A 24,507-nucleotide genomic window follows, 5' to 3' on the forward strand; every position below is an offset into this window, starting at 1 on the left:
ATAGAAAATACAATCACTCCTGCATCTCTCCAGGAAAAGTAATTTCAGTGAAGGTATTTTCCTGGGCAACCCACTGAGTAAAGTAATAACATTTTAAGTCACAGCAAATGTTCTCGGTGAACTTAGAATATAGCATAAAACCCACTGCTGGATTCATCTCAGGTATGCTGGAAATCTCCTATCTGCTTAGTTTACCTCAAAATGATTGACAAGCTCTTATTTTTCTTATTTCATATGGCTTTCAGTGCATCCAGCCTGTTCATCCTTGCTACTTAACTGGCTTGATAAATCTGTGAAAGAATCCCTTGATAAGATTTGGGGGCTGTCCTGTCTTCTCTTCCAGAATGTCCCATGTTAACATATGTGCTTTTGAAGAGCCCTTGGTTGTTTCCTTGCAGACATTTCATTATCCAACTAGGTAACATCTTCAATGCATGTCCTGTTGTTTTTTCATTCAGATATCTATGTTTTTGGCATCGGGAACCTTGACGTTGAGTTGAGTGCCATGAATGAGATTGCATCAAAGAAGCCAGGGGAAAGGCATGTCTTTGTGATGAAAAATCCACAGGAACTCAAGAATGCTTTTGAAGATCTGTTGGGTATGTAGGATCCATCTTGTTTACTAGGGATGGGGGTGCAAGGGTTAAAGGGGCAAAGGGTGGTTGCATCTAGCCAATGTTCAGCTTGCGCCTTATGCCTGTGGGAATATATACATGCTGCCCATCTCACCCAGGTGGTGGTGGAGTCAGAGGTGACTCCAGGTGGCTTACGGTAAACTTTGCTGTAAACAAAATAAAAACAAGATCAAACATTAAAATATTAAGGTATTAAATATTAACATTAAAGTTCAGCTTTACTGTAACTTCAAATGGTTGCTAAATGTGCAGTTATGAGGACTGAAGAGCCACAGTGGTTAGAATGCATTGCAGGCTAACACTGCCCACTGACAGCAGTTCGATTCTGACCAGTTCAAGGTTGACTCAGCTTTCCATCCTTCTGAGGTCAGTAAAATGAGGATCCAGATTATTGGGGGGGGGGGCAATATGCTAATTCTGTAAACTGCTTAGAGAGGGCAGAGGGCTGTAAAGCACTGTGAAGCGGTATATAAGTCTAAGCGCTATTGTTACTTGTAGATAGTTCCAGCCTGTATGTGAACAGTCCTTGTATAACCTCTGCCTCATTTTTTGTTTTTTTCTATTTGTTCAGTTGTAGATGGTTCAATATTTGTTTCCCTATTTTGAATCATTTTATTTATGCAAAGCAGGTAATAAGATCCAGAACGCAATAGAAATGAAACCATGTGAAATAAGAGAGGCAGTCTGGTGCACTAGTTAAGGCACCAGGCTAGAAACTAGAAGATTAGTTTTAGTTTCCTCTTGGGCATGAAGCCAGCTGGGTAGCTTGGACCGGTCACTTTCTCTTGGCCCTGAGAAGCTGTCAGTGGCAAATAATTCCGAAAAACCTTGCTAACAAATCTGCAAAGACTAGTCCAGGGCATTGCAGGAATTGACACTGACTCAAAGGCATGCATATACACAAATGCACACACACACACAAAGCAAAGTATTGACATAAAAAGGTGTTGATTTTCCCACATCCAAAACTAATCTCAGAACCTTGTTTCTGGTAACATGAGAAATTTTGCCTCTAAACAAAGGCAGCGGGGGGCTTTGGACAGAAGTCATATTTTGTCTGCTGAAAGAGTGATAGTGTCAGGATTCCAGAAAAACCCAACTCCATTATAAACTCTGAGATAGGCATTTTTTCAGAGTTTCCTTTTATTAGAGTAGTTATACTGACACATCTGGGAAAACCAGAACTGGAAAAGTTCCGGGTTTTCCTCCAATAAATAAAAAATTATAAATCCACCCCCTGCACCCATCATTCCATCACATGCCTCAATCACTGTCCGTTCCAACTTGAGACATCCCCTCTACTATTCCCCAGCCAGGTGCAGGAATAACATGACCTTGACTTTAAAGAAGAATACTGTTATGTCTAACCACATACGTTCCATGCAATTCCCCCCTCTAATTTTCCCAGTTTCAAGAATGTGGCAGCGTGGAAACTTCTGCTGCTAATATGACTTCCAAAGCTGACAGATAGACCTTGAAATTTTCTATGTAGAAAGGTGCTTTTTTCAGGAGGCAACTGGACTTTCTTGTTTTTCCTTGAAGACGTTTCGCTTCTCATCCAAGAAGCTTCTTCAGTTCTGACTGAATGGTGGAGGAGGAAAGGATTGGTAGTCTTTGCAGTCAGTATAAATCCTTCTTTCCTCCACTACTCAGACACAACTGAAGAAGCTTCTTAGATGAGAAGCAAAACATTTTCAAGGAAAAACAAGTCCAATTATTGTGTTTTGAAAAAGTACCTTTGGGTCAAACCTGGATGACTGAAAATCTCCACAGACATATCTGTGGAAAGAACACGCAACTGAGGGTGGCAAATGGCAAGATTGATGATGATCAGTTTTCTCCCAGCTTCATTAACTTTCTAACCGTCTTAGATCCTAGAGATTTGGAGGACATTTGTGGTTTGGCAAACTACTCGGACAATGCAAGATGGGACCAGAAGAACCCTTGGCATGTGCGTCTCCAAAACACAGTGAGTACAGACTCTTCTTTTCCTCCACCACTGCCCAAGTCATTGTGATCTCTTTCTCTTCCCAGATTTCTGTAGGGGTTTACAGAAAAGGTAGATTCTACCGGTCCGGTCTGGTTCAATTGAACCGGTAGCTCCGAAGATCATCTGAGAGCGAACTGGTTCACTCCGACAATCAGCTTCTGGGCCTGCCCAGGCTCCATACTGACCTTTATTTCCTGCTTTTCAACCTCAGCTGCATCACGCGGCACAGTGGATTGCCGCACGTCAGCTGTTGAAGACACAGGGAGAGTACAGGAGTGCAGGAGGAGGTCAGCAGGAAAGCCTCTGCACACATGCAAAGTGCGCGTTTGCCACGCATGCATGCAATTTGCACGCAAAGCACGCCCACCAAGCCACGCCTACCGCATCGGTGTTAAAACAATTTGAATCCCGCCACTGGTCCCCACTTGCAATTAACTTGCTTTATCCCCGATATTTGGTTCTGTTGGATGATTAAAGGGTGGGAATATAGAGAGCCCCTCAGTCAAGGAAGGATGACCTAGAACAGGGGTGTCAAACTCAAGGCCTATGGGCCAAATCCAGCCCAGGGGATGCCTAAATCTGACCCCCATGCCTGTCCTGGAAACAACAAAAAACTGGCCCGCAGAGCCTCTGCCAGTGAAAATGGAGCTTGGGAGGGTCACACACGGCCTGCCAGTGCTCTGTTTTCGGCCATGACGGCCTCCTGAAACCCTTTACCAGAAAAAGCGGAGCTCGGGGAGGCTGCGTGTGGTCCGCCCGGGCTCTGTTTTTGGCTGCAATGGCCTCCTGCAGCCCTCTCTCAGGGAAAACAGAACTTGGGCAGGCCATCGCGGGCCAAAACAGCCTTCATGAGTCAAGCTGGCCACGCCCCCTGGCCACGCCCCCCCCTCCCAAGGTCAAACACAACCCAGATGCAGCCCTCAGTTAAATTGAGTTTGACACTGTTAGGAATAACATAGGTTACCTAACGTAGTTTGGGTAAAATAATATATATAAACTATGATAGTAAGTTTAAGTGTGTGTCACTTTAAAACTGCAAAGCATGTAATTTTGGGTGCGGTGTGAAACCACCATAAGAGGGAGCAAGAGAACCTGACGATTCCCTGACAATTACTGGATTGCATGGATTGATGGTTTGTTAACTGCGTGTTTCCTCTACTGCTGAGTTGCTGAAGGAAGAGAGGAGTTTTTTGACTTCTTCATATCTCTACTGCAAGGAGATATATTACTGGACTGATATTTGTAAGTTTACTGACCTCTCTTTTTCGACACTGGAATTTGCAACTGAATAATCCTTGGACGGACTGAATTAGTGAATGATATATGGACTGTTTGACTATGCTATAACTCTAACTGGAATAAACTATTTAATTAGCACTGTGTATCTGTTTTACTGAGTGTAAGCTACAAAAACGTTTATCTCACATATTTTGACTGCCTGCCTGACTGCCGTGCAGATTCTGCTAGGGTGTATCCCTAACAGACACCCCTGACCTAGAACATAATTCTGGGGTGTTAACCTTACACTGAATTTAATTTTTGTTCTAGCATCATAGGGATTCTACTTGCCGAGGTGCCTTGATTTCCAATACCTGGGTTCTAACAGCGGCTCACTGCTTCAACCTCTTGACAAATAATTGGATCGTGGTTCTGGGTAAGATACTACATTTTTTTTTAAAAAAAAGCATGCATTCTATCGTGGTTCCAGCATAGTTCCGGGGTCTTCCCTTCTTCAGTGATTTCTGAGACATTATTTTCCTGCATTTAGTTGGGGATAGAACAGGCTCGTGCATCACATTCAGCCTTTCATCCTATATAGGTAGTCCACGACTTACAATTGCAACGGAGCCCCTAAATTATGTCGCTAAGCGAGCTAAGACAGTTGTTAAGCGAACTTTGTCCCATTTTACAAGCATTCTTGTCACTGTTGTTAAGTGAATCACTGCAGTTGTTAGGTTCTTTAAGTGAATCCAGCTTCCGCATTGATTTCGTTTGTCAGAAGTTCACAGCCCCAAGATGCTGCAACCGTCATAAATATGAGTCAGTTGCCAAGCACCTGAATTTTGATCATATGAGAATGAGGGTTGCTTGCAATGGCTGTAAATGTAAAAAACCCTGGCCATATGTCACTTTTTCCAGTGCCCTTCAGTGGCGGGATTCAATTTTTTTTACTTCTGGTTCTGTGGGCGTGGCTTGCTGGGCATAGCATGGCTTGGTGGGCATGGCAGGGGAAGGATACTGCAAAATCCCCATTCCCTCCCCACCTCACTAACCTGCTTTCCAGCTCCGTTCTCCTGTGCAGGGCAACAAAAGATGACTCAGCCGATCAGCTGGGACTTGGGGGGCAGAGAAGAGATGGGGGCGGGGCCAGTCAAAAGTGGGATTTGCCAGTTCTTCGAACTACTCAAAATTTCCGCTACCGGTTCTCCAGAACTGGTCAAAACCTGCTGAATACCACACCTGGTTGTAATTCGAGGAGCACCTGTATTCTGCAGGCCTTGGAACCTAGAGTAGATAGGATCAACTATTCCATACCAACCCACTTCTTTTTCTTTTTTTTTAGAATTGGGTTACTTGGTTTGTTTATTAAGTTTATCTGCCACCCCTCTCGCAATCCAAAATGACCCTTGGGTGGCTTGATTCAAACCTTAAGGCCCTTTTTACCTCATAACACCACCAGAATCCTGTCCTCCTCCCCACCTTCTACATTTCTAATACATCTCACCCTGCAAAGACCTGGTGTAACCTCAACTCTAGTGGGGAAGGGCTTACATGCCAATAGAAAAAGGGAATGGTCATTATAAATGAGTAGTTGCTTCCTTGTGGCAAAGTCCATTTGAATGTTTATCCCTGCCTGATTCAACAAGGCTCCTGGTGCATTATTTCCTGTTCGGTTGGGCAGGAGATGAGTGACGGTATCTTGGGGGAAGGTACTGGTTTTCTTCAGAACGTATACCCTGCGTGTTTCAAGGTCTTTCCTCAGTTTCATTTTTTTTTAGTTTTGTTCACATATTGGGGGGGAGAGGAGGGAGAGGGGGAGGGGAACAGGTGGAGAACACCTTGATGAAAGTAGGCAGCAGCCTCAAGGAAAAAATATTAAAGGCAAACTCAGTCCTGGGAAAAGGGGAGATGTGAGAAGGGAATAACGTCAGTGCAGTTGTGTTTTCATATAAGAAATGGCAAGGGCTTTCAAGATTCTGTGATTATATTCTGCAACGGGATTTTTTTCAAACTTGGCACTTTAAGATCGGCGGACTTCAATTCCCAGAATTCTCCAGCCAGTATGCCGGCATTCCCCATACCTGCTGGCTGGGGAATTGTGGGTAAGTTGAAGTCCAGCCATCTTAAAAGCCTAGGGAGATTTCTCAGTCATCCAGGTCATGGTTGTCCCAAAGGTGCTTTTTTCATGAGGCAACTGGACTTTCTGGTTTTTCTTTGAAGACGTTTCACTTCTCATCCAATCCAAGAATCTTCTTCAGCTTGAATTAAAAGTCTTCAAAGAAAAACCGGAAATCCAGTTGCCTCTTGAAAAAAGCACCTTTGGGACAGCCATCTTAAAGTTGCCAAAGTTGAAAACAGTGCTTTACGGTGATAAAGTAGCATTCCTGGATTCTTCCAATGTCCTCTTCCTCACCTGATCTACCTCAAAGGACGAGTGGTGGCCATCTTGTAGATGACCTATGAGATGCCAACATTAAACCATCATAATGATGGCTTAATGTTGGAAGAGATCTCAGAGATCATCTAATGACCCTTCTTTCTACAATATAGCCACCATGCTTTTAACCACGATTTGATAACATGCAATACCGTTTACACAAACACATGGTACATGTAGAGAGTGAGGAAAGGCTTGATATTTTTTCACTAAGAGTCAAAACTGCAGTTTCTGGGATCATGGCTCTGCTTCACCAAGGGATGGGAGACAAAAGATGGACAGAGTAACCAAAATTTGGTAATGAACAGGTATATATCTGCATTAATTGAAATGTGGAGCTTGGCCTCTGATCAGTATAAGTTGACTGCAATGCTGGCCCGTCAGCTCAAAGGTTTGATCTCTTTTGTTAGCTGACATTCCTTACAAGGAATACGAGAGTCTTGCACCTATTGTACACAAAGTATGGACCGTGGAGGGATCTCCCTCCTATGAAAAAGGCTGAGATATGTGGAGCACTTGATGCTCTGTGAGGTGGCAGATGATCTGCAGATGTTTCATTACCCACCTGGGCACCTTCATCAGTAATATCATCATCAACTGACACTGATGATGATTCCTAGTTGGGTTCTGCAATGTCTGAAAGAAAACAACCAAGCTCTTTACCCATAGTTTAATTCTGAGCTATCGATATGCTCTTCTATTGGAAGATTGAGATATTTTTGTGACCCGGCAGTTTGATGCTGACTGTCTTCACATCATCTCCAGAAATGTCAAAAATGAGGCCGTCCTACCTGGCTTAAGAAGGAAGGGTCCTTGGTGCTCTCTGAGCTTGGTTGTTTTCTTGCAAACCCAAAGGTGCTTTTTTTCAGGAGGCAACTGGACTTTCTTGTTTTTTTTTTCTTTTGAAGACGTTTCGCTTCTTCTCCAAGAAGCTTCTTCAGCTCGGACAGGATAGCGGGGAATGGAAGGATTTATTGTTCCTTGCAGACGAGGAATATAAATCATTCCGTTCTGCAAGGAATAGAAATCCTGAAGAAGCTTCTTGGATGAGAAACGAAACATCTTCAAAAGAAAAAAACAAGAAAGTCCAGTTGCCTTCTGAAAAAAGCACCTCTGGGACAACCATGATCTATATGACTGAAAATCTCTACAGACCTTTTCCTTGCAGACATTCCATTACCCAAATGAAACAAGGTAACAAGTACTGTTAGTCAATAACAAGTACCCGGTTTCCCCCCAAATACGACCTGCCCTGAAAATAAGTCCTAGCTTGATTTTTACATGTGTGCCCTACCTCCAAAATAAGCCCTAATTAAGATCCCACCCACTCCAGAGTGGACGGGTAAAAATTAAGCTAGGGTGGGGGAGAGGGGCAGGGGGAGCTGCCCTACTACTTACCTTTGGATAGTTGTAGCCAGGCCTCGCATACCCCGACCACTGCCTTGCCAGTCCATTTCTTCTGCAGACAGCAAGGCTGGTAAAAGGCCTCTGTAGCTGATAACAAAGCTCTGGATCAATCTGGAGCTCTGGATCAATCTTCTGTTATCAGCTGCGGAGGCCTTCAGGGAAGCCTTGCCGGCCACAGAAGAAGAAGTTCCTGAAGGCCTCTGACTTCAAAAAGGAGGCCGGAGGGGCAACACGTGCAAGTGAGGTTAGTCAGTGGATGACACCCCCCGAAAATAAGACCTGGTGCCTTTTTGGTGGCAAAAAAATTATAAGACAGGGTCTTATTTTGGGGGAAGCACAGTAGTTCAGCGCTGATAAACAACCAGGCTCAGAGAGCACCAAGGCCCCCTTGATGCAATCTTTTACAGTAGAAAAAGAAAATTGAGGATCTCTGATTTTTTTTTTCTCCCCTTGGCAGGTGGAGATATCAGGCTAGGAATAAAGAGACGGATTGACCATGAATTATACAACATTCGAGCTAAGAAGGCCCAGGGCATCCAAGAATTCTATGACTACGATATCTCCCTCATTGAACTGGAGAAACCGGTGACCTTCGGAGGAAGAATCAGGTGTTGTGTCGTTTTGCCAAGGCTTTAAAGTTCACCTGATTTGTTCTGAAACATTGATTGATTGACCCTGGTTATGCTCCTTGCACATCTCAACTGAAGCCTTGTTAAAGGAATTCCACTCCAGTTAAAGCAGGGGTGGGCAAACTACGGCCCGCGGGCCACATCCGGCCCGTTGGTCTTTTTAATCCGGCCCACCGAAGATTGGTACAGAATTAAGGTTTGATGTGAATGTTTGAATGATTGCATTCATTCGATTTTGACTTGTAATGACAGGCATTTCGACACCAGGTGGAGCATTAGGCGCGGTGACTTGATTTTGCGGAGATTTTGCAGTTTTTTTTGTGCTGACCCGGCCCGTCTGTCAAATTTTAAAAGTCAATGAGGCCCCCGAGCCAAAAAGTTTGCCCACCCCTGAGTTAAAGGAATCCTCTACCAAGGCAGGATCTTCCATGGAAACTCATTCGCATTAGGCTACTTATAGGTAGTTCTCATTTAGCAACCACAATTGGAAGCTAAAACACAGGAAGAACGGTTGCAGGAATTGGGTATGTCTAGTCTAGTGAAAAGAAGGACTTGTGGGTGACATGACAGCAGTGTTTCAATATTTGTGGGGGTGCCACAAAGCGGAGGAGATCAATTTGTTCTCCAAAGCACCCGAGAGAAGGACAAGAAGCAATGGGTGGAAACTAATCAAGGAGAGAAGCAACTTAGAACTAAGGAGAAATTTCCTGACAGTTAGAACAATTAATCAGTGGAACAACTTGCCCTGCAGAAGCTGTGAATGCTTCAACACTGGGAGTTTTTAATAGGAGGTTGGGCAACCATTTGTCTGAAATGGTGTAGGGTTTCCTGCCTGAGCTGGAGGTTGGACTAGAAGACCTCCAAGGTCCCTTCTAACTCTGTTACCGAATCCATAAAATACAGTACCTAATCTAATTTTGGAATTAGATGGATAGTTAGTTGGAGGGATGAAGGGATAGATGGATGGATAGATAGACAGACAGACAGACAGACAGACAGACAGACAGACAGACAGACAGATATCAAGATGGGTAAATAGATGGATATTTACTATTTACTAAGACTGTATTACTATTCTTCTTCTTCTATTATTCTTCTTCCTATTACCTAACTCCTCCCATTTGTAACTATAAGTTTGTTGCTTGTATCTTTTCAATTTATATTGTTTTGTTTCCTAGTATGATTTGCTTGCTTATTAGTAACCTATGACTATCACTAAGTGTTGTGTCTTGTGATTCTTGATGAATGTATTTTATTTTTTCTTTAAGTACACTGAGAGCATACGCACCACAGGTAAATTGCTTGTCAAATCACACTTGGCCAATAAAGAATTCTATTCTGTTCTGTTCTGTTCTGTTCTATTCTATTCTATATAGATTGATAGATAGATGGATAGATGAAATAAAATGATAAAAATACATGTGTTAATACAAAGATAGATTTTCTTTGCGTTACAGACCAGAAAAGTTCATAAATGAGAGGACTGGTTGCAAAATTACTTTTTTTAATCACTGTCATAACTATGCATCGTTCCTGTGTGAGGCAGTCACTCAACAAGGTGATGAGTGAGGCTTAAAGTGTTTGTGACCTCCTGACTTTCATGTTTACTACAGTGAAGTCTTGTGTTCTCATGTTGACTTTACCATTACTGAGATGTTTATTTTTATTACACTTTTACCCTGTAGTGGCAGAAAGGACGGAGAAAGCCCCCTTTAACTTTTTAAGCAAATAAACAGGTACCGGCTTTGGTAGCGGGTGCAGTGGATTGAGTATCCTAAACAAGAAGGGTGGCCAGTCAAGGTTGTGTAAGCCCTTGGTTGTGGCTAAGAAAATCCCCTCCGATTGCATCCTCTTTTGGAGTTTTGCTGACCCAATTGCTAATTTCCACAGTTGGGAAATCCCCTCTGGTTCTACCCAACTTGAATTGCCATCCTGCCCTTCTTTCAATCAGAATAGAGCTGGGAGGTACCTTAAAGGTCTTCTAGTCCAACCACCTGCTCAAGCAGGAGACCCTAAATCATTTCAGATAGGTGGCTGTCCAGTCTTTTCTTAAAAACCTCCAGTGATGAAGCACCCACAACTTCTGAAAGTAAGCTGTTCCCCTGGTTAGTTCTGTTAGGAAATTTTCCCATAGTTCTAGGTTGCTTCTCTTCTTGATTAGTTTCCATCCATTGTTTCTTGTCTTGCTTTCTGGTGCTTTGGAAAATAAGTTGACCCCCTCTTCTTTGTGGCAGCTCCTCAAATACTGGAAGACTGCTATCACGTCACCCCTAGTCCTTCTTTTCTCTAGATTGGCCATAACCCAATTCTTTCAACCGTTCCTCATATGTTTTAGTCTCCAGGCCTTTAATCATCTTAGTTGCTCTTCTTTGTACTTTTTTTTTTTTTCAAAGCCTCAATATCTTTTTTTTGTTATGTTGGGATCAAAACTTGATGCAGGACTCCGGGTGTGGTTGTTAGTGTTTGGGGACAAACCCCCAAGCAGAGTGTACAGCAGCAGTCAAGCCAGGCAGCCAAATGAGAGAGGCTGGGCCCAAGAGTATACACACACTGGAGACAAAAAACACTGTTTGTAGTTTTAAATAGTTATTTAATTCATTCAGAGTTTAAGCAGCGTCATTCAGTCCATATGTCATACACAATATATCCATCCAGTAACCTAGTTCATTAAACTAGTCAGTACAATGTCATTTAACTGCTTGTAAATCTTCTCCTCCCGATACCTTTCTCTCGAAGACAACGCTGAGTATACACAGGATATCAGCTCACCAAGTAAACAGTCCTTTTGTTCAGCACAGTAGCCAACAAGCATTAACAAGCAGACGTCTCATACAGGAGTAAACAGCAGGCAGCAGAGATCAGAGAGACCAGACCAGTGACCAGCAGTCAGTAACCAGGATCAGTAACCAGGGAGTGCTACGTTACTCTCTACTGCCTTTTATTGCTGCTTGCAACCGCACCCTTAATTATCTAATTACATTGCAGTTTGGTGCTTAAAGCTACAAACACTTAAACCTAGGTTCATATATTTATTCACCCAAACCTAGTTGGTGTATCCATATACCCAACAGTGGTCTTACTAAGGCTTTATAAAGCGGTACCGATACTTCATGATGAATTATTCCTCTTGTCACTTACCCACCTACCTTTCTGGATTTCTCCTAAGGGTCATTAAATTAAACCAATCCATATTTTTTTTTTCTTTCCAGACCCATCTGCCTCCCTTGCACCGAAGGGGCCAGCAGAGCCCTGAAGAAAAAACCTGGAACAACAACATGCAGGGATCATGGTAAGGATACCGGGCTTCTCCGTACCTTTAATATGTGCTGCCTTGAATCAAGGAGTGAACTTAAGAGAAGTTTCCTAACAGAACCATTAACCAGTGGAACAACTTCAGAGGTTGCTTGTGCGTCAATAGTGGAGGTTTTTAAGAAGAGAGTTGTCTGAAATGGTGCAAGTTTTCCTGACTGAGCAGGGGGTCAGACTAGAAGACCTCCAAGGTCCCTTCTAACTCTGTTATTCTGTTAAATTGTACAGGGGGCATCAGCTTTCCCAATAGAACAGGCAAGAATCATGACCAATGAACTAATTAGAACTTAGAATAACTTCACTGTCACTTTGAATGAAATTTCGTTGCACACAGCTCGCAAAGGGTCACCACCGCCAATGTACACTACATAAGCATGACAAAATAAATAGATAAATGCAAAAATTATGCATATACCCACATATATGACACAGAGAAACAAATAAATTCTGTTTTATTAGGAAGGCAACGTTAACAGAAACTTGCCAGTTTGAAAGAACAGATTTCTTACTTGCCTCTTTACAGTCTGATAACTTAGGAAGGTTTCCTTTATTTCTATTTATTTTTTTGTTTAGTTTAGTTTAGTTTGTCAAGCATGTATGAGAAAACGAGTATAAGTATGAACATAACATATAAACATTAAGTATAAACAGGTATATAAGTATATACATAATAAATGAGTACGAATCAATGGGAACAGTAGGACAGGGATGGTAGGCACACTGGTGCACTTATCCACGCCCCCTTACAGACCTCTTAGGAATGGAATGAGGTCCACGGTAGACAGTCTAAGGTTAAAGTTTTTGGAGTTTGGGGAAGAAACCAGAGTCAGGTAGTGAGTTCCAGGCGCTGACAACTCTGTTGCTGAAGTCGTATTTTCTGCAATCGGGTTTGGAGCGGTTCACTTTGAGTTTGTATCTATTGTTTGCCCCGTGTGTTATTGTGTTTGAAGCTGAAGAAGTCGTTGACAGGTAGAACGTTGTCCGTCCATTATTTAAATGCTGTATTCATCAAATTCAGACACAACCCATCTCATCATCTAAACCAGGGGTCCCGAACCACCGGTCCCTGGACCGGTACCGGTCCGTGGATCATTTTTTACCAGGCCGCAAAGCTTGGGCGCTGCCATCTTGTTTCGACGGCGCTTCGGGGTTTTTGGTTGCTTCCGGGTTTTCGGTTGGAAAGCAGTGCTTGGGTGCTCACGCCTTAGTTTTGTCGAAGGGGTGTGTGGCTTCGAACGAAGAGCCGTCCCGATGGCGTTGGAGTCTCGCGTTACTCAGGTACCGGTCCGTGGAAGAATAAATAATCGTGAAACCGGTCCCTGGTTCAAAAAAGATTGGGGGCCACTGATCTAAACGACTGGGGTGTTTACAGATAAAAAGTCATAAAATCATATAAAAGATACAGGCAAAAGAGAATTAAAGCCAAATGACGATTAACGAGATTAAAGGTAAAATTAAAAGGTGGAGGGAGAAACCCTTCTCCAAGGCTGCATGCGGCTCTTTGATCCCCACCTGAATTGGCAGAACCAGGAACTTCACGCTCTTCCAGAAGGCTGGGAGAATGGAGGCCGATCTCGACTCTGGGGGGAGCAAAGTGTTCCATAAGGTGGGGACAGCGGCAACCGCCCCCCCTCTTCCTAAACCCTCCAAGTCAGAATTTCTTAAGTATAGTTAATCCTCGTTTTACCACCACCATTGAGCCCAACTTTTCTGCTGTTAAGCAAGACACTTGCTAAGTGAGTTTTGCTCCGTTTTACAACTTTTCTTGCCACAGTTGCTAAGTGAATCTCTACAAGGGCTAAGCTTCTCCATTGATTGTGCTCGTCAGGCGGTCACAAAAGATGACCGCATGACTCCGGGAGACTGCAACCACCATAAATAAAAAAAACAGTTGCCAAGCATGAGCCACGGTGGCGCAGTGGTTAAGAGTGCAGTACTGCAGGCTACTTCTGCTGCCTGCTGGCTGCCTGCAATTCGGCAGTTCGAATCTTACCAGGCTCAAGGTGGACTCAGGGTTCTGTCCTTCCGAGATGGGTAAAATGAGGACCCAGATTGTTGGGGGGTGGGGGGGGGCAATAGGCTGACTCTGTAAAACTGCTTAGAAAGGGCTGTAAAGCCCTTTCAAGCGGCATATATGGTTAAGTGCTAACTGAATTTTGATCATCTGACCATGGGAATGCTGCAATAATATTGTGTCAGCTTTGGAAGCCATATTGAGATTCGATGCTCCCACGCTGCCACACAGCCTGAGAAAGTGGGATGGCGGTGAATTCAATTGACTAGCTCTAAGTAGACAAAATACAATTCTTTGGTTAATTCAAGGTCATTGAGTATGACGCAGAGTGAAATAAGAATCTTACTTTAGGACAGATCGTGATTGGGCCATGTGATGTGATGACGGCCAAGGTGGGGATGGATCTGTAGTTTTGAATATTGCAAGGAAGCCCCGAAACTTTGAGATACGGGATTCCACAGATGTGCCAGCTTACTATCCAAATAAAGGTATCTTTGAGATATGTCTGTCTCGGAGTTATTGATTGGAATGGAGGTTTGCTGGAACATTGACAAATAGTGTGAAAAACTGTCGTAAGTCTTTTTTTTTTTTCAGTGCTGCTGTAACTTTGAACAGTCACTAAATGAATAGTTATAAATCAAGGACTGCCTGCCTGACTGGGTAGGATGGATTAGTTCAGGAGTAGGGAAACTTGGCTCTTTTATCACTTATGGACACTTAAGAGCCAAATTTCCCTACCCCTGGGTTAGTGCAACTGGGACAAGTTGGCTGCTTAGATAACCTGGTCCCATGCCACGAAGGGCTTTAAAGACCAAGTCCTTGAATTGGATCCAGAAGCAAAGTGGCATCCAATGCAGCAAAGATATTACAGGCATAATCCTTGGGGTGCCCCACGCTAATGACATGGCCACATTCTGCACCTGCTGCAGCTCCCGGATACTCTTCAAGGGTGGCCCCGTGTAGAGTGCACTTAGAGGAGATAACAGAATAACGGAGTTGAAAGAGACCTTGGAGGTCGTAGTCCAACTCCCTTTTCTGGCAGGAAACTCTATACTATTTCAGTCAAAGGGCTGTCCAGTCTCTTAAATATTACCGGTGTTTGAACATTCACAACTTCTGTAGGCAAATTTTTCAGCTGATTAATTGTTCTGTCAGGAAATTCCTCCTTAGTTCTAAGTTGCTTCTCTCCTTGATTAGTTTCCACCCATTGTTTCCTATGCTGCCTTCTGGCGCTTTGAAGAATAGCTTGACTCCCTCTTCTTTGTGGCAGGCCCTGAGATATTGGAAGACTGCTATCATGTCTGCCCTAGTCCTTCTTTTCATCAGACTAGACCTATCCAGTTCCTGCAACCGTTCTTCATATGTTTTAGCCTCCAGTCCCCTAATCCTCTTGGTTGCTCTTCTCTGCACTCTTTCTAGAGTCTCAACATCTTTTTTATATCATGGCGACCGAAACTGGGTGCAGTATTCCAAGTGTGGCCTTCCCAAGGCATTATAAAGTGGTACTAACCCTTCAGGTGATTCTGATTCTATCCTTCTGTCTCTGATGAGCAAGGCATGAGTAACTGAGAGAAAGACCTCCCTGTTATGGAGCTCTGGTTTATGTTGTCTAGGCAGCCTTTCTTCACCCCATCTCTCAAGGTCTTTCTCGCATACCCAATGGTGGGATTCAAAAATTTTTTACTACAAGTTCTCTGGGTGTGGCTTTGTGGGTGTGGCAGGGGAAGGATACTGCAAAATCCCCATTCCCTCCCCACCCCACTAACCTGCTTTCCAGCTCCATTCTCTTGTGCAGGGCAACCAAAGAAGACCCAGCCGATCAGCTGGGACTTGGGAGGCAGAGAATAGATGGAGGCGAGGCCAGTCAGAGTTGGTATTTGTCGGTTCTCTGAACTATTCAAAATTTCCACTGCTGGTTCTCCAGAACTGGTCAGAACCTGCTGAATCCCACCTCTGTGCATACCATTACAGAAAGTTTTCTCTTCCCTGATGGAGATATTTCTCAGTATCTGCAGTGAGGACATTCTTGGTGGATGAATCAAGATGGTGGCTTCAACTATGCAGAAAAAGCCCCACCTAATGTTTTTTTTTATCATACGTAACTTGGATTAAAAGAGTCAGGGCTTTTATTGCGTTCTGAAGATACATTATCTTGCCCTTTTGACATTCTCCCCAGAGATGTTCTGTATATGACCCTCTAGGGCTGTACTGTCAATATCAGTTCCTCATTTTTACAAAGCAGTTACCTTCCTTCCTTCCATTTTTGGGAAATCCATTATTTTCAGTTCTTCTTACTTTCTCAATCTGTTATATTTAGTTTGGTACACTTAATTTAATTTTTTAAATATGTGCACTCATTTCCGATGTGTTTCAGCGAATAGTTCCCCAAAAAGGCAATTATTGGTTGCAATTTTGTGAAACACACCCATGTTTTGCAATTGCATTTTTCCCCTCAGTTCACTATTTCCCTGCATTGTTCTCGTGAATGTGTGTGTTTTTTGGCTCCGATTGTCCCATATAAACCTGAAAATTGCCCACTTTCGCTTTGTTTTTTTGTTATTTGTTTTCATTTGGAAATTGAAATGAAATATTCAAATGCACTTGCCCCCCCATTTTTTAAGTTTTAAGTTCTTAATAATATTTAAATTCTGTATTGTTTTAATCTTTTAACTATTTTTACTTGCTTTATAACTTGTAAGAGTCACCATGTGGGAAGATGGGCAGCATAAAAATGTAATAAATTTAAAAAAATTTAAAAAAATCTCAAAACAGCAGTGAACAGTCTGCTAAGCATCCAGTGTTCAATCTGCATTAAAGGATATTCGCAAAAGATGCAAAAATGTTTAAGTGAATTTTAAAAAGAGAACATACCCATTAGACAATATGGCATTGATTGACTGACCGACTGACCAGTTTAGACTGGCAGGCACATCCTTATCTTGGGGTTATAACATGAGAGATTTTGAGGAACTTGGGAGGTTAAAACCTTTGCTATTTCAGAGAAAAGATGAAGAAATAATTTGGAACAAATATTGTAAAGGATTTCCCATGCTGAGTTCAGGTTTCTTGGCATGCTTACAAACAACCCAACCCAGTTTCATTAGAACAACTGGGTTTCTTTTTTTAATAGAAAACAGATCTTGTATGTTTCCCAACCCCCCCAAAAAAGAACCCAAAATAAGCTGTTTCTTCAGAAAAGGAAATTGCTCCACTCTAGGTAGCTGCCTTTCACCATTCCATTTTCTGAGGGTAAAAATGAAAACAACCCCCATACTTTCTTTCATCTGCCATGTTTCTTGCTTTCTCTGTTCAGAAACACCATAAGTGTGTGGTTATTTTTGTTTGAGGATGAGTTTTCCTTGCTGTAACCTATTAGATGCTTGAGCCTAAATATTCATCTATTTAAACCACGGTGTCCAACCTTAGCAACTTTAAAGACCTGTGGACTTCAATTCCCAGAATTCCCAGCCAATGGCCATTCTGGTTGGGGGAATTCTGGGAATTGAAGTCTAAAGTTCTTGAAATTGCCAAGATTGGACACCCCTGAAGCCATAATTATATGTCCCTTTCTGCTTCACAGAACTGGAGCTGCTGAGTTTTGAGAAGGTGCCTGCCGAATTCATCTCCTTGGAGCACAAGAGAATGAATGTGCAGATCAAGACCAAAACAAGTGTGAGTGCTTGGTTTCCCTCCTACGGGATTCTGGGTAATAAGAGCCTCATAGGGAAGAGGAAATAATGGTGGAAAAGTCTCTTAATGAAAACAAATCAGAGAATGTTAATTCGCCATTCCCTTGAAAATACAAAAAAAAAAAGCTTTAAAGCTTATTTTAAATTAATTAATTATTGGTGAAACAAAAATTGCAAATCCGAACGAACAAAATGAAAAAGCTAAAACGTGATAGGGACCGTAAGCACGCTAGTGCACTTACGCACGCCTCCTTGGGAAACTTAAATAGGGTACCAGGTCCACAGAAGTCAAATTGGAATTAAAACTGTGAAAGTTAGTAGCTGAAACAACTGAACCGGGTAAAGTATTGCAGATGTTGACAAGCCTGTTACAAAAATCGAATTTTTCACAGTCAAGTTCATTTTTGTTGTTACACTCCTGGAAAAAATAAAAACTCATGCAGAAGGTACTATACTTCGTTGTATTTCAGATTTTGCACCATATGGGAAAAGTAGAAACTTTTGATGCTCCCAAAATGAGGTGGGGGGGGAGGAGGCTTTTTTCCTCAAATGTTGTGGCTTTATCATTAAAATGCACCAGCTTTTTCATCAGATGAAACCAACCAATTGCTCTATGCAAATGCTACACATATACAACCACACTCCCAATTTATCCAGAGAGCAAACTCACAGGAGAGAAAGCAGAAAAGTTTTTGTTTTTTTTTTGCTCTGTCCAAGTTCACCTTTTGTTCTGAATCCCGCCAAAGCTCATTATAAAGCCAAGAGCCGTGGCTCTGGCTAAAAAAAAAAAATGTTAACAAAATTGGCACTATATGAATAATGTATAGGTATACAAAGAATTTAGGCCTTTGAACTCTGGTGCTGGAGAAAACTCCTGTAAGTCCCTTGGGCTGCAAAGCCACCCAACCAGTCAGTCCTAGAGGAGATCCACCCTTACTGCTCTTTAGAAGGCCAGATCCTGAAGATGAAACTCAAAGACTTTGGCCACCTATTGAGAAGGAAGGACTCCCTGGAGAAGATCATAATGCTGGGAACGATTGAGGGCAATAGAAGAAGAAGGGGACGACAGAGAATGAGGTGGCTGGCTGGAGTCACTGAAGCAGTGAGCTTAAATGGACTCCAGAAGATGGTAGAGGACAGGAAGGCCTGGAGGAACGTTGTCCATGGGGTCGTGATGGGTCAGACACGACTTCGCAACTAACAACAGCAATACAATTGATAGGAACGGAGAAGAATATAAATACCGTATATACTCGGTTTGTTTCAGCACAAAAAATGTGCTGAAAAACTCGGCTTATACTCGAGTCAATAAGTTTTCCCAGTTTTTTGAGGCGAAATTAGGTGCCTCGGCTTATATTCGGGTCGACTTATACTCGAGTATATACGGTACATATATTAGTTATAGCAGTGTTTCTCAATCTTGGCCTCTTTAAGACAGGTGGACTTCAACTCCAAGAACTCCCTAGCCAGCATGCTACCTGGGGAATTCTGGGAGGTGAAGTTCACTTGTCTTAAAATGGCCGAGGTTGAGAAAGACTGAGTTACAGTGACTGAGCGCCATTTGCATAAACGTTTGAGAAATCTCTTTTTTTTCCGATCCCCATGACACTGCGTTCATTTCATCCCAGGCCTATTTGTGTGGTAGGCTTAAACCGTCCTTAAAGTAATGAATTCCCTCTTCGAGCTAATAGTGCTGAAAAGACAGGCCAAAGCTAAATAAAATCCATTCGGCTGTGTTGCTTTACCTTAGTTTAGAAAAGTAGGACTGGGGAAAAGGCAGGAAAACAACAGACCACAGGAAGGATTGATTTATGTTGATCGTTTTCTCTGACTCGGAGATGGAGAACTTGGCAATGAGTAAATGTCATTGGTGAGGAACTTGCAGTGGGAAAAGACTCTGAGGCTGATGGATGGATGGATGGTCTGTCACCAACCCAACTTTTTGAAACTTCCAGTCAATATTTCCATCACCAAGTTCAAAGCATCAATAATCTTTTTCTCCTGATTCTTCAGAATCCAACATTTGGCTTCTATAGCAGGTCACTGGAAAAAAAAAAACCCAATTAGCTGAATCTTACTGTATTATGTTTTATTTTGGGCACAATGACTATGGAGATCTTAATCATCCAGATCGTGCTTTTTCCAAAAGGCGACTGGACTTTCTTGGGGTTTTTTTTTCCCTTTGAAAACATTTTGCTTCTCACCCGAGTAGCTTCTTCAGTTCTAAACTTCTCCTATCATCTCTAATTCAACTCTAGCTGAGGAGGAGAAGCGAAACATTTTCAAAGGAAATAGAAAACCAAGAAAGTCCAGTTTTGGAAAAAGCACCTTTGGGATAATTTGGGCATAGATTCGAAACCAACCCAGGCAGGCTGTAGTGGGAGTGTTACCCTCTTTTTTCCACACCAGCTGTTCAGAGGGTTTATTCTGCCCCTCCATGAAAAAGGGAACTTCTCTCACTTCTCCACATGTAGGGTAAGCCCCTAAACCAAAGATCTGGTTGCGGTGCTTGTTTTGAGCAATGATGCTGTGCGATGAACAAGAGGATGCATCAGCTGAATGGGAAATGATAAACAGTGGCATGATAAACAGCGGCCTCCAAAGGTGGCAAATTTAAGGCTAGTGGGCTTCATCTCCCAGAATTCCTGGCTGAGGAATTCTGGGAGTTGAAGTCCACAACCCTTAAAGTTGCCACGTTTGGAATCCCCTGTGATAAAGCAAGAAAGCCAGATGACTTCCAGCCATGATGACCCCAAGGCCTGGCTTTATTGCATTTAGCCAGATATCTCTCCAAAATTATCCTAACTGCGGGGTGGCGATGTTTACAAATGTTCAGGAAGGTTGCAAAGCCAGAAGCCTTTAGTGGTGGCTCTGAACAGACACAATGGAGGCAGGAGAGAAATCAACACTGGAGGCAGCTGATTTCACACCAGTACAGTTTTCTATTGTCTCAAGAACAGATGGAGACCACAGAGTGTTTTTGTCTTGCCTTAGGCACAAAACCAGCTGGGTGACCTTGAGCCACTATCTTCCATTCAGCCCTAGGAATGAGGCAATGCCAAGCCACTTTTGAAAAATATTTCCAAGATAACTGTAGGGCAGTGGTGATACTGGCTGGGGAATTCTGGGATTTGAAGTCTACACGTCTTAAAGTTGCCAGAGTTGAGAAACACTGCTTTAGGGACTAGTAGAGGCAGTCACCAGCATTCAAAACCCAATTTGAACTCCCAAAGGTGTTTTTTTTTTCCAAAAGGCAACTGGACTTGGTTTTTCTTTGAAGACGTTTCGCTTCTCATCCAAGAACCTTCTTCAGTTCTGACAGAATGGTGGAGGATGGAAGGACTTACATTCCTTGCAGTCATCCGGTCCTTTGCACTCTCTCTGAGGTTTATCTGTGCCCTCAGGGTCACCTGAATAGTGCAAATTGGTGTGGAACCTTCTTGGAACTGCTGCAAGGGAGTGTGTTGTACACTGGAGATAGTTGAGGACTGCGTTATGAATCCTTCCACCCTCCACCATTCAGTCAGAAGTGAAGAAGCTCCTTGGATGAGAAGCGAAATGCCTTCAAGAAAAAGCGACGTCCAGTTGCCTTTTGAATAAGCATCTTTGGGACAACCATGACCTGGATGACTGAGAATTTCCATAGAATCCAATTTGAATGAACACACACACGCACACACGCACACACACACACACGAGAGCCCTTGAACCAATGGCTCAATTAGCTTCTCCTGTAACAGATCTGTTAAACTGTGGCTTCTTGCAGCGTCCCACGTGCGTTTCTGGAGCTATTCAGGAGGGAATGATATATGCCAATGTGTCCAATGTCGATGACGTGGTGACTGACAGGTTCCTATGCAGTGGAGAAGATAAATCGCTGGAAGCCTACACTTGCAAAGGTGAATTTTACCTACAAAAGAGGTGTGACACTATATCCCCCAATGCATGTAGAAGTGTGGTACGTCAAAGAGGGAGGGTTGAATTCTGGCCAAGCTATGTCACCTAAGTTGGAGTCACTAGACAAGGAGCACCATTTTGCACCATTCCCACACCCCAATCCTTTAGAAATACAGGTAGCCTAGACTTACAACCAGTCGCTAAACGACCAACATTACAGTCAACAAAAGCCACTTAGGACCAGTACCAATCCTCAAAGTTATGGTTGTCATATCTCACCCCCATTCCCACCACAGACACATAAATGCATTTAGGGTGCTTGGCAACTGGCTTGCATTTATTGTCTAGTTGCTATGTTCTGTGGTCAGTCTTTTATCCTATGGTGCATTGATTAATGAGGAGGAGGAGGAGGAGGAGGCGGCATTCCCTCCATGGAACAGCTGGCTACTCCCTGACATAGTTTGCATCTTGATGACCAGAATAGTTTTCTATTTGGCTTTATCAACCGTAGGATATAAATTGGCATTTCAAATGAAATAGTAGGAGTAATGCTGGAGGAGATTCCTGCGAGTCTTTTCCAGCAAGGTGATCCAACCGGTCAGTCCTAGAGAAGATCAACCCTGGCTGCTGTTTAGAAGGCCAGATCCTGAAGATGAAAACTCAAAAGACTTTGGCCACCTCATGAGAAGGAAGCACTCCCTGGAGAAGAGCCTAATGCTGGGAACGATTGAGGGCCAAAGAAGAAGAAGGGGACGGCAGAGAATGAGGGGGCTGGATGGAGTCCCTGAAGCAGGGAGCTTAGATGGACTCTGGGGGATGGGAGAGGACAGGAAGGCCTGGAGGAACGTTGTCCATGGGGTCACGTTGGGTCAGACACAACTTTGCAACTAACAACAACAAGATTCTAAGATGTATGATCTACATAAGACAATCTGTTGTCTTTTAAAAATAAACCTATCAGAGGCTAGTGATATATAAACAATTGTCTTTAAACAAAAGCATTAGGTCCGTAGGTTTAGAAGTCCTCTGTCTTAGGTCTCCCCAGATGTAAAGATAGATCTCTGATCAGGAGAAAGAACAAGACCTTATCCTTCTATTGTTCATCTAATCGGCGGTTAAGTTTTGCCCAGCCTGAACTTCTTTTGAACTTTGGTGAAATTTGTCCTCTTGTTTAATTTCCCTTCTCCCGCCTTTTTCAGGTGAATCCGGGGGATCGCTCTTTGTGGAAAGGAGAGAAAGACATTTTCAGGTAGTGAATTATGTCCTGGATTTGAATGCGGCATGTACACTAGCTGAAGTAGGGGCCGTGGTGGCTCACGTGCTAAGACTGTGCCTGCGCACCGCTGAGGTCAGCGCAGTAGTGGGATTCAAAATGTTTTACTACCAGTTCTGTGGGCATGGCGTGGCTTGGCGGGCATGGCTTAGTGGGCGTGGCAGGGGAAGGATACTGCGAAATCCCCATCCCCGCCTCACCCCATTAACCTGCTTTCCAGCTCCGTTCTCCTGTGCAGGGCAGCTAAAGAAGACCCAGCCAATCAGCTGGGACTCGGGAGAATAGATGGGGGTGGGGCCAGTCAGAGGTGGGATTTGCCTGTTCTCCGAACTACTCAAAATGTCCGCTACCGTTTCTCCAGAACTGGTCAGAACCTGCTGCATACCACCTCTTGGTCAGCAGCTTGATTCCCATGAGCAAATAAACCATGGAGGGACAAGAAAGGAGCCTCGCCCAATTGCCTACCGGCATTCAGGCTTCCCATGGGTAAAGATAACACCGCCCCAAAAAAAGTCCTTTCCCAGAGGCAGCCAGCCACCTCGGTGATACCTGGCTAACACGGGCCATACGTTAAAAAAAAAAAAGTAGCTGAAGTTAGTTGGTTAAGGCTTTTTTCATCTGGCTCCGGCCAGTCTCTCCTTGACATCCTACCTGTTTCTAAGCCAGGTTTTTTTTTTAAAAAGATGTGATTTATTGAACTAACTACAGTGGTACGGCTTGACCATGATAATTAGAACTTAGTTCAGTATGTGAACGTATACAAAGTCCTGCAATCTTTAGAGTAGCGGTGGTGATTATAATCTCATTGTTATTAAGTTATTGCAAGGGTCATCTGGCAGGCGGTCATTTCAACCCCGTTTCCGTTACCACATATGTTCAATTAGTAAGTACCCATGAGGAAGCAGGAGGGCAAGTCGCGAAAAGTTCATGGTGACATCACAATGAGAACTCCACTTTGGACATACTTGGGTGTGATAGCATGATGAAAGGATAAAGAGCAATAGCACTTATATATGGTTTCAAAGTGCTTTACACCCCACTCTAACTGTCTACAGAGTTAGCATATTGCCCCCGACAATCTGGCTCCTCATTGTACCCACCTCGAAAGGGTGAAAGGCTGAATCTACCTTGAGCCGATCAGGATCGAACTCCTTACAGTGGATAGCCTGCAATACCACATTCTAGCCACTGCGCCACCACGGCTCTTGCAAAATGACTTCATGATGTACATTTTGACATCATACTTGGGAACAGCAACCCAAAGCTTGTACCTATTGGAAGATGGAGGATTTTCCCTGTTCAGAGCCATCCTATCCGTGAAGGGCACGAAACGGCGAGATTTGGGTTGGCCAAGATCATTAATAACCACAATAAGTGACTCACTGGATCTGATGCAGGTTATCTAGTTTATTATTTACCATTCCCTTGTCTTTCCCTCTAGGTGGGTGTGATCAGCTGGGGCACGTATGATCCATGTGCGAAGAAGAATAAAAATGACAATGGGGAGATAATACGAGATCGGCCAAGCAAAGCATACAAGCCACGAGACTTCTACATCAGTCTATTTCAAGTGCAGGATTGGTTAAGAAAACATCTGAACAACTCCTTGAAATTCATTCCCATGCAATGAACTGCTAATATTTGCTCTTAACCAGAACTCCATACAATATTTTCCAAGTCAACAATCTCAATGACCATTATTAAATATTAGCTTGATGGTATCTGTGATTCATTGATATTTTCAGCAGAAGGCTCAGAACCTAATTTGGTCCAAAGCTCATTGTGTCAAAGCCTTGAGGTGCTCCAAACAGATATTGAAAAAATGCTGATGAGCTGAAAATAGAATTAAGCCAATGGTTCCTTTCATAATACTGTATATTACGCACCCGTGCTTGCCTTCTTCTAAAATCCTTGTATAATATTTATTCAAAAGTTAATCCCGTTCCCCTAAGCTTTGTAATGTTAATTAACACAATGGTAATTAAAAGCTTCTTCCTTGTACTTTC

At 43.1% G+C, this 24,507-nt stretch overlaps 1 protein-coding gene across 1 annotated transcript in view; it reads left to right on the forward strand.

Annotated features, from left to right (window-relative positions):
• Nucleotides 1-24,507, forward strand: part of C2 (complement C2) — a 62,940-nt gene extending 38,433 nt beyond the window's left edge. Inside the window, exons 10-18 of the mRNA XM_026720015.2 lie at nt 459-599; nt 2,507-2,604; nt 4,174-4,279; nt 8,148-8,298; nt 11,529-11,608; nt 17,223-17,314; nt 21,098-21,230; nt 22,428-22,477; nt 23,943-24,507. Coding sequence (XP_026575800.2) covers nt 459-599; nt 2,507-2,604; nt 4,174-4,279; nt 8,148-8,298; nt 11,529-11,608; nt 17,223-17,314; nt 21,098-21,230; nt 22,428-22,477; nt 23,943-24,131 — 1,040 coding nt within the window. The 3' untranslated portion in view covers nt 24,132-24,507. The remainder of the gene's footprint in view (nt 1-458; nt 600-2,506; nt 2,605-4,173; nt 4,280-8,147; nt 8,299-11,528; nt 11,609-17,222; nt 17,315-21,097; nt 21,231-22,427; nt 22,478-23,942) is intronic.

This window comes from Pseudonaja textilis, chromosome 2, assembly GCF_049901715.1.
Source record: "Pseudonaja textilis isolate UNSWEBS1 chromosome 2, rPseTex1.2, whole genome shotgun sequence".
Taxonomy (NCBI): domain Eukaryota; kingdom Metazoa; phylum Chordata; class Lepidosauria; order Squamata; family Elapidae; genus Pseudonaja; species Pseudonaja textilis.